This window comes from Excalfactoria chinensis, chromosome 5 (genome assembly GCF_039878825.1).
Source record: "Excalfactoria chinensis isolate bCotChi1 chromosome 5, bCotChi1.hap2, whole genome shotgun sequence".
In the NCBI taxonomy this organism is placed as follows: domain Eukaryota; kingdom Metazoa; phylum Chordata; class Aves; order Galliformes; family Phasianidae; genus Excalfactoria; species Excalfactoria chinensis.
In genome coordinates this window covers 19,414,673-19,424,931 of record NC_092829.1, presented here as the reverse complement: position 1 = coordinate 19,424,931, position 10,259 = coordinate 19,414,673, and the positions used below count along the sequence as shown (strand labels likewise).

At 46.3% G+C, this 10,259-nt stretch overlaps 1 protein-coding gene across 10 annotated transcripts in view; it reads left to right on the top strand.

The window, feature by feature from the left end:
• The window catches only part of ADCK1 (aarF domain containing kinase 1), an 80,330-nt gene that overhangs the window by 690 nt on the left and 69,381 nt on the right, over nt 1-10,259 (top strand). For 2 of the 10 annotated variants that reach the window (XM_072337066.1, XM_072337065.1), the window contains exon 2: nt 6,343-6,480. In XM_072337066.1, coding sequence (XP_072193167.1) covers nt 6,355-6,480 — 126 coding nt within the window. In that variant the 5' untranslated portion in view covers nt 6,343-6,354. Of the gene's footprint in view, nt 1-43; nt 347-4,841; nt 5,138-5,253; nt 5,353-6,339; nt 6,481-10,259 lie in introns of those variants that run through there. The other 8 variants (XM_072337057.1, XM_072337056.1, XM_072337062.1 and 5 more) reach the window with 8 other exon arrangements.

The following is a 10,259-nucleotide window of genomic DNA, read 5'->3' as shown; positions in this document are numbered from 1 at the left end:
GGGAGCGCGGTGGCTGCTGGGAGCTGCGCGTGCGGAGTGTGGTGGTTCGCGGGTCGCGCGTGGGGCGGCGCTGCGTCTCGTGGGGCCACCGGGCTGACGAGGCTGCGGGGTTGTGTGGGTCCGTGTGGGTCCGTGTGGCTCAACGTCCAGGCGGCATTTGAAGATCTGCGGTGAATAGACCCACCCCTGTGGGCAGCCCGTGCCGGCGCTCTGCCGTACACACAGTGGAAGCGTGTTCCCCAATCCAAAGATGGAACCAACCGTGTCCCGTTTTGTGCCCGCTGCCCGCTGTCCTGCAGCCCGCATTCGCCCGCCAGAATTGCTAGGAAGGGAAGGCTGAAGGAGGGTAAGGAGCTCCTGATGCAGCCCTGTACCAAAGCGTGTATCATCTCCGCTGGGAGTTGGGTTTGGGGTTTGTGCTTTGGTGGCAGCAGCTCTGTCATCGTCTCCGTGAGTGACAGAGATGTCACCTTCTGTCCAGGACAGCTGGCCTCCTAGGAGTTCTTCAGACAAAGCTGAGGATACGAGCCTTTGACATGTATCGCTTATCAATAATTGTCACCAGCAGAGCTCATCTGCCATCTCTCCTACCGTTTCCTGTCAGTCATTGAGCAGCAGACTTGCTGTTGTCTGACAGTACTGCGCCTGGTCAGGAGCCCTTTCCCTGTTCCCATCTGGAGTTGAGGAATGACCTATTCTCCCTCCTGCAGTTCCTACTTTTTCCTGTGCTGTGGTGTGTCATCTACTACTGTGTGGGAAACACACAGCTTTGGGGTCTATTTTGCAGCACAACCTGTAAGGCAGACACAAATTCAAACAGAACATTAGCTGTCTGCTGCTGCTCCTCTGCTGTTTCCTCAGTCTCACAGCTGCACAGTTGCTGTCTCCATGCAGACTGTGTGTGTGTGTGGATGAGGTGATCCTCCCCCTCTACTCTGCCCTGGTAAGGCCACACCTGGAGTACTGTGTCCAGTTCTGGGCTCCCCAGTACAAAAAAGACAGGGATCTCTTGGAAAGAGTCCCAACGGAGGGCCACAAAGATGGTGAAGGGCCTGGAGCATCTCCCCTTTGAAGAGGGGCTAAGTGAACTGGGTCTGTTTAGCCTTGAGAAAATAAGACTGAGAGGGGACCTGATCCAGGTCTATCAATATCTGAGGCGTGGGGGGCAAAGTTTTGAGGCCAGACTCTTTTCAGCAGTGTGTGGAGACAGGACAAGGGGAAATGGACAGAAACTGGAGCATAGGAAGTTCCGCACGAATGTGCACAAGAACTTCTTTACAGTGAGGGTGACGGAGCACTGGAACAGGCTGCCCAGGGGGGTTGTGGAGTCTCCTTTTCTAGAGATGTTCAAGACCTGTCTGGATGCCTACCTCTGCTACCTGGTGTAGGGAGCCTGCTTTGGCAGGGAGGTTGGACTCGATGATCTCTGGAGGTCCCTTCCAACCCCTACAATTCTGTGATTCTGTGAAGCAGGAGTGGAGGTTAAGTACAGAATGTGTTGTCCTGGAAAACAGAAAATCAGAGAAATTCAAAAGAGAAATTAGGCAGAAATGCTTAACAAAGAGAATGATTAACCTTTGGAAAACTGTGAAGAGTGTTTATTTCTTTATCTCTTGTTACCTTCTAATCAAAGCTGAAAGCACTCTGGGAAGAGATGCTTTCAGTATTACAAGATCTCCTTTGGGCAAGCCTTGAGTCGGGGCCTGTACATAACCAGGCAGGTGAAACATCGTGTCCCACAGTATATACAGCATCAGGCAAGAAAAGTATTCTCTCCCAGCTCTGTGAGCTGATGGTTTCCATGCATCTTCATGTATCCCCTAGTTCTGGGCTTTGCATGCACCAGACTTAGTTTTAATTCAGAGATACCAGCTCTGGTGAATTCTTCTTTGATAAGAAGAAACAATAAGCAAGGAATGGATCTGAGATCCTTAAACCCATTTTTCCCCAAGGATATGTATCCCTAGGAAAGAAAGATTAATTCATTTTTCTTTTACCATAATCTTTTTTTGCTTAGCATTTCTGGGCAGGAAAGCTGTCAGATCTCCACGTGCATCAATTTCTACAAGTTGACCAAAATAATCTTCTGTATGGTGAGTAAAGTGTTCAGGCACTTCATCGTTGGCTTGGCTGTCAGTGGGGACATTTTTAGTTTCATGTGAATACCACAGCTGGTTTTGAGAACACTTCCTTTAATGTGTATTTCTGGTGCATTCCAAGGAGTCTTTTGGGGTAGATGTAGGCTATTAAATCCTCTCCATCTTTTTTTATCTACTTCAGCACTTTCCGCATTTGCAAATGCAGAATTAAATGGCTCATGAAATATCTTGTAACAAATGAAGATGACAATACAAAGTAATGGAATAAGCTATTGCTAATATCGGATACCTGTATGCCTAATAGTCACTGCGCATTGTGGAATAAAAATGATCAAAATAAATGACACTTCTTAACTCAAGGGATAAATTATGCCACAGGTAAGATGCTAAACAGTGAAAAAGAAAGAGATTTATCTAGATGGAAAAGTTCAGCAACATCAGCAACCCCTGCTCTTCACATTCTCTTTGGGGTTACAGACAGTATTCAGAAGGAATAATTATAGCTGGGGGAAAAAGCTCAGAAGGTCTATTTAGATTAGTGCTTTTGGAGGAATCTTTAAATTCTTCAAGCCGTGTCTGTATTATCTGGAATGACTTAAAGGGAGACTGGTTTAATTTCTAATACTCATTATAATTTTTAGAAGAGTACAATTTTGCAGATAGGCAAAAATCATCTCAGATGCTTCTGTAACACCTTTCTTTTACAATGGCGTTTTGTAAAGCTTGTTATGCATTCCATTCACTGCTAATAAATACCCTCTTTGGCCAGAGGATGTGGTGACCTGCTGAAATTTTCAAGCATCTTTAGAAAGCAAAGTCAAGGGAACTTTTTTGCCTGCAGAAATTATAAGAGAGGGGTATGGAAGTGGAGTGCAATCGTCTAAACTGATCTGGGCAACGGTGCTGAGCAAAGGCTTTGATTCTTGCAGAGGGATAAAAAAGTAGTACAAGTAGGTTTTGCAGCTCGCATTAAGCACTGCTCTCCAAGCAGCACGTCTCTTTCTGTTGTCACATTTAGACAACCTTCGTTACTGACTTGCATAAGCTACACGACCTGGGGTAACAGGCATTTTTACCGAGAGATGTCTCATCCAAATTTTGGCCTTGTACAATGTAATATGAAGGAAGACTGTAACCTAAAATGGGATGGCTCCCAGAGTCAGCTCTGTGCATTCCATTGCTGAGACAGAGGCAAAATCTGTCAGTGTCCATTTAAAACTGGACCAAGGATGTGGGTGGGTTTGGCCCTGCAGGAGACCCGTGGGAGTACATTATGTTATTTTCTGGAGTTAGCTTTAGGTAGGTCATTCTGCTTCCTGTCTTCCATGTTGCTTTGCACATCTATCAAGCCTTATACAGGGGTATTTGTTGTTTATCTTCTGGTAATCTGAACTAACCAGAAAAGGTTCAGAAAATGTTTCAGAAGTAGAGATTTCTAGCAGCAGAGACTTTGCTAGCCAGATCTTTGGCATGTATGGATTGGCATTGCTACACTGACTTTTGGAGCTGAACTTGTTTATAGATGCAGAGCATGGATCTGCCTCAATGTTTTACTGGTACCCATCCATAGAACGACAGGACAGATACAAAAAGCAAAGTAGGGCCTGCTGGGTCATGCTTCTCACTCTGCTGGTACCAGTTTCTCCCTGTACCTTGTGACATCCTGGGTCCGCAAAGCCATAGGATCCTTTGCTTTCTGGGATTGTTTCAGTCTCTCCCTGTTCCTTCTTTCCCACATATGATAAATTGTAGGTGTCGGTGTGACTTTCCATATAGCTTTCTGTATTTTTCATCACAGGAAATCTAAAAAAGATGCTGATTCTCAGCAGTGAAGGCTGGTCCTGTTGCTCAAGCAATCGGATCGCACTTCCCACTCCTTTGCTTGGACAGAGAGGCCCGAGGCTTTGTGTATGGTTCAGCATTTCATAAGACGCACACCTGGGATGTCAAAAAAAAGAGAAGGAAACACTATTCACTTTTCATCTTCCACAGCAATTTGGGGTAATCTGAGATTGAATTTATTCACCGGTTGAAAGGGAAGCGGAAATCAAGCCAGCATCTTTCTTTTGAGCCAGGCTCTTTCTTGAGTACCCTGTGGAGGCTCAGACAAAAGAGCTGTGATCACTCTAACTAGGTGCTTGTTCTAATTATGGAAAGATTGAGCATTGCTTACCAAATTGCCCACTGCACTTCAGCACACCGCATTGTTAGACTACAAAAGCTTTTCTTCTTTTTCTTCCCCAGCAGACCCAGCATCAGTCTGTTTAATGGAGAGCTGCGAGGAACAGCATTAATGTGGAGGAACCTCACGCAGATTTTCCAGGAGAGGCTGGCAAAGTCTGACCTGCTCCCTTTGTTGGGAACGAGGCAGATGTCTGTGATGTAATGGTCAGAGCGGGGCATTGGCCGGGCTGTATTCTTGGACATCCTGGGTAGAACCAGCGAGCTGTGCTCAGGAATCAGAGATAGTGCTGGGGACACAGCCCCTGTTTCAGATCTTTTCGATGCAGAAAGGTGATAGTTTCTTAATGGATGCTTCACAGCTATGCCGAATATCAGCCTCAGCCATGGAGGTGGCGAATGAGCTAACACGAACGTAGTTCTGCCTTTCTTAAGCTGTAGCTGCTTTGTTTCTTAGGAGACTGTTTACCAGTGAGCCCGCGTTGTGCAGGCATTTATGATCACGGGGACAGTTCCGTCCGTGCTGGGCGGCTTCACCCCAACGCAATCCCGGTGCTGGGAACTACGCGTCCCGGCATGCCGCGCGGGGAGCGCCGCGACACGTGCGAGGCGCGGGGGGGAGCGGGCGCCGGGTGCCGCGGTGCGGTAAGTGCGCGCTGTCTGCTGCCGGCCCCTCTGCGCGCTGCCTCCTGCGGGCAGCCGAGCGGGAGGAGCGGCGGGGCCGGTCTCCGAGCCCCTTGGCGGAGCTCCTCCCGGTCGGTCGCCCTCCGGATCCCTTCGGTGCCAGGCCCGACAGCTCGGGGTTAGCGGTGGGCCTGAAGGACGCGAGCGTGGTTTTAATAGCGGATGCTCTTTTGGTAATAGTGACCTGTGTCGCTGCATGCGTGTTTTGGTTCTGAGACGAACCGGTGACCCTGCTAAAGGGGCACAGTGAGAAGCAGGAAACTTTCTGCAATGAAGGGAATTAGTGCAGTCTGTCTCCACGGGGTAAAAATCCTGCATTGTCAAAGGTGCTCTTGAGAGCTTGCGGTGTGAAGCAGCCATCCGTGCTGCTTGATTCATGGTGTAAGCGGTAAGACCACTCAGTTGTGTTTTCTGTCTAAGAGGAAGGAGAATGAAATACTGCTAATCTGTAGTTTTTCTCTCAGGCTTAAATCCCGTAAAGTGACTGAAAGAGACAATATATATATATAAATATATATTTAATAAACAACATGTTTATTCTACCTTACATGTTGTAAGTAAGGAATACAGTGCTGTGAAAGGGGTTAGTGTGGTTGACAACTTCATCCCTGCCCCCATCTTCCAGCAGAAAGGGATTTGAGGCAAACAGCGATGCACTCCAGGCCCACGGTTGAGCCAGGCCTGAGATGTTGGTACCTGCATCTGTCTGTTCTGCCAGGGCGTTCCTAGGCTGACGTTTGGATGAGTTGATGAGAAAGCAAGTTTCACTTACTTGGTCACTGATCAGGACCCCATCCCCTGCATTGGATGCAGCTGTCTGGAGCCACAGGCAGGAAAGCATCACGTCTTCTTTCTAGTGTTCATCACTACTGAGGAGTTTTCACAAGCAGCCCAGCAGTTTCCAATAAGTTTTGGGCTCTTTTGATATTGTTATAACTTTCTTTAAACTCTGCTTTTTTCATTCTCCTAGTATATACCCTTACAGTTTCACTATGCTATGGTACCTTCAAAATATTTGCAATGAGGAGGCAGCCTATCCTATAATAAAGAACTGACTTATGGTGAGCATATGCTGCCTTTTCTCTGCCCACCTGTTGTTTCTTGTTGTAAAATGTTTGGGATCATGAATAAATATTGTGGTGGTGGATGTGCAAAGTGTAGCACTTCTGAGCTAGGGGCCTGTAGACACTGTGGAGTCAGAAAAGCAATGAAGTCAGAGCAGAGCAGCTTGCATTCTGCTTCTGTGTGATTGTGTGAGTTCTTAACTGGGGGCAGCGCATCGTTAGCAAAGGAGCAATTAAAACTTGAATTATCGGATCCCTCCAGGCATCTCTGTGTCTTTCTCTGATGTAACTGTTGCTGTTTTGTGTCTCAGCAGGGTTCACCAGTCATGGCAAGAAGGGCCTTGAAACTTGCCTCGCTGGCAGCAGCAGCTTCTGGCATCTACCTGTATGGAAACAAGTTAATGGATCCCAATGATTTTGGAGTTGTTCGTGTGGGCCGAGCCATTGCCACAGTAAGTTTCATAGTAGTACAGTAAAGAAGGATTCCTAGACGGTGTTCAGAGATTTGGAGTTCACAAATACAGAATCAGAAGTATTTGTGAACTCCAAGAGTCAACAGGTCAGCTGGGAGCTCATCATGTTGTGAACACAGTGCTTCTGTCATCTGCACGCTTTGGAAAGAAATGAGTGGAGATAATGGGCTGCAGAGCGCAGTCTTTGTTTCCCTGCACAGAGTGGGACCTTCAGAAGAAGAGGGCTCATATATCTCCATCAGCCCCCTTCAAGGCTAGTTGCACAGTTATGATCTCCTGTATTGGTTTTCAGATTCAGAAAATAAACCCCAAGTCTTGCTAGCATGACTGCTATTTTACCCTGTCATCTCTGCTATTCCTCAGTTGTGTTGATCACAGCTTCAGAAGAGCTGAGAATGGAGTCTGCCAACCAGCCACATTATTGCCTTCTTGAGGACATTCACTGATGAATACATGAACAGCCAGAAACATGGAGAACAGAGGCTGGGGGCGTATCAGTCTCCCCGTACCTCACTTGGATTATGCACCTGTCATTTCAGTGTACAGTCTCCACCATTTGCAGACCCCCAGTGCTAAGCAGCTGTCTGCATATTCTATGACTTTTAAGCACTTCATTAATGAGTTTTACAGGGAGTCAGCTCCCGAGGGTAGATGCAATAAGAAACAAGCTCTGCTGGTTGGCTGAGGTGCCATGCTGTTTATATGTGCAGGTTGCACTGTGAACTATTGTGAAAAATGAGTGTTTATTTTGAAAAGAAACATTTAGATGTTGCAGTGAGGGACATGATTTAATGGGGAAAGCTGGTGGTAGGTGGACAGTTGGGCTGGATGATCTTGGAGGTCTTTTCTAACCTTGATGATTCTTGTAGTGGAAATGCTAAGTCATGTCCTAAAACAGTGATTGAGCACCTGATGGGAAGACAGGGCCAACCCAGGAGAGCTCAGGTGCATGCAGTGGGGGTCTAAGAGAGGTGGAGCCAGGCTTTACCCCTTCTGGTCACACAGGTGAATTATCTTCACCTGTGCTCCTAGGGCTGACCCAGTCTTTTACCCAGGAAAGCAATGCACCTGAGTGACTGGAGGAGGTGGAGTCAGGATTATCCCCCTCATAGACCTCATTTAAGGGTTGGGAGGGGAGGTAAATATACTTTGCTGAAGATCCTTGCCTACACAAAGCCTTCCTAAGATAAGCAGCTTTTTTTCCCTTCATTTCTGTATCTGTGGTTGCTGTATTTTAGGTTTATCCTCATTTATTGTAGCCAAAGACTGTGCCACCCTGCTATTATTGCTATATTTTCCATCACCTTATAGCACTACAATTGTATGATTCCAAAAAAGTGAGGGCTGAAATCCAAACTTTAATCTTTTCTTCTTAAAGCAAGTGCTAGGCTTTGTGCTCTGTCCCTGACTATAAGGAAGCATTGCCTGGTGATACGGAGCAGCTCTCTTCCTTTTACTGACTATGAAGCTGAGGCCTGAAGAGGGAATGTAACTTATTGTGATTGGGGAAATCTGCTGTCTGGGCCGTTTGGGCAGTCTGATCTGCCCATGAGTTCTGCCTGCTTGATAAGTGTTTGTTTATCTTGCTTGAAATCTGGGGTTTTTTGTGACTGTAATCTGTTTAAGACAAAAAGCAAGTGAGAAGCATGCAATAATGAGGCTGTACAGTTGGTCTGTGTTTTGAATGACAAGGAGAAGTTAGTTCCTTGAAGAATGGGGGGCAGGAGAAAGAAGATTTTCTTTTCACCCATTGCAAGATGACTGAGGCTGTCATGGACCTCTGGGTCCATCTGCTTTAGCTTCTGATCAAGCAGGGATACCCAGAGCAGGCTGCCCAGCACCAAGTCCAAGTGGCTTTTGAAGATCTCCAAGGAGAGCGCTCTACAGCCCTTCTGTGAAGCCTGTGCCAGTGCTCACCCACATGTCCAGGGAAGAAGTACTGCCTGTTGTTTTTTGTTTTTAATTTAAATGCTTTCAAACCTGACTTTCACAATGTGCCTGACTTTCACATTCCATGCCTTCAGTAAAGTCACAAGTCATGGACCTTTGCTGGCGCTGCTTTTAAACCTGTTTGAAGGTTCTGCGCCCATTGCTGCTAGAAGTGACCTCCCCAAAATACTACCAATGCTCCGATGGCAGAATGTGTTTGTATCTGTGTGTCTGTATATTGTTCAAGCAAGAATTTTCTGTCTTGATTGGAATTCTGTTGCTTTACTACTTGGGACTGTATGTGGTCAGATTTGTCTTGAGAGATTCATATCTGCTGCTTCAGTGATCTCCACCTTTCTACTTTGAGGTCTGATCCTCACTGGAAAGTCTGGGATCTGCTCTAATCTGAGCTGGCAGCCCAGACTGGTTTTATTTCTGGACCACAGACAGGCTGAATCTAGTAGAGCAATTATACGTGTTCATTTATTGGGCTTGCTCATTTTGTAAATGCAAACTGAGGTTCTGTAGCAAGCGACTTTGGATATTGGTGGAATCTATGTGGACCTAACCTGTCTGTCCTTTGATTTAGCTCTGGCCAGGTTTCTTAATCATTGGACCATATCCAACCCCAAAACAGGCTGTAATTGAAAGGCTGTAATTCATAGAATGATAAAATAGCTTAGGTTGGAAGGGACCTTAAAAACCATCCAGTTCCAAATTCCTGCTCTGGTCAGGGTTGTCATCCACTAGATCAGGCTGCCAAGGGCCCCATCCAGCCTGGCCTTGAATGCCTCAAGGGATGGGGCATTCACACCACCCTCTGAGTGAGGAATTTTTTCCTAACAGCTAACCTAAAACTCCCTTCTTTTTGTTTTGAGCCATTCCCCCTGGTCCTGTCACTGTCAGATACTGCAAAAAGTGTCTCCTACATACAGGCTCCCCTTGAGTACTTTAAGGCTGCAATGAGATCTTCCTGGAGCATTCTCTTCTCCAGGCTAAACAAGCTCAGCTGACAGCCCTTTCTCATCAAAGAGGTGTTGCAGCCCTCTGAGTGTCTTCGTTACCTCCTCTGGACCTAGTGCAACAACTGCATTATTCTTGAGATGGAGGCCCCAGACTTGAACACAGAACTCCAGGTGGGATCTCATGAGGGCGAAGTAGATAGGGATAGCCCCATCCCTGATATTTAAGAAGGGAGTTTTGCAGCAGCAGCAGATGCAAGAATCTAAGATAGGGTATGATGTACAAAAGAAAAAAAAAAAAATCCTGGAAGAAAGGATGAGTGGAAGTCAGGAAAGCTGAGTTAGAACTATGACACTTCAGACAAATTTCATTTGAATTGGAATAGAAAGATTTGAATGTGCTAGTACTTAACACATAGTGATTCTGTTGTCCTTTGCAGATTCAGAAAGTTGATGCAGTTCCCAGAGAGAACTGGCTTTTGTTTGTATGTGGATAGACAACTGAGGGAACATTGTGTCATGACTAGGTGAGATCTGAGGATAGTTTTAGGAGCGGTATGAAGAGCGTAAGGAATTGAGAGTTAATAGAATCAAAATGGAAGGCCAAGACTTTGGGACATCTAACAATGTAATCTGGCAGTGGGAAGGGACCAGTTGATCTTGTTGGTCTTATTGTGTCTGTGAGATTCAGTCTCATTCTGTAGTGTGAACGATGGCACTATTCTTGGTTCAGAATGAATTTGGTAGCCTGGACAGCATCATGTTTCAGGCAGTTTTCTGTGTTCTGATAAAGTCAGGAGTCTGGCAGAGCTTTGCACGTTTGCCATATTTCTTTGAAGGTAGCCCAAGTTGTTTTGGGTATGTGAA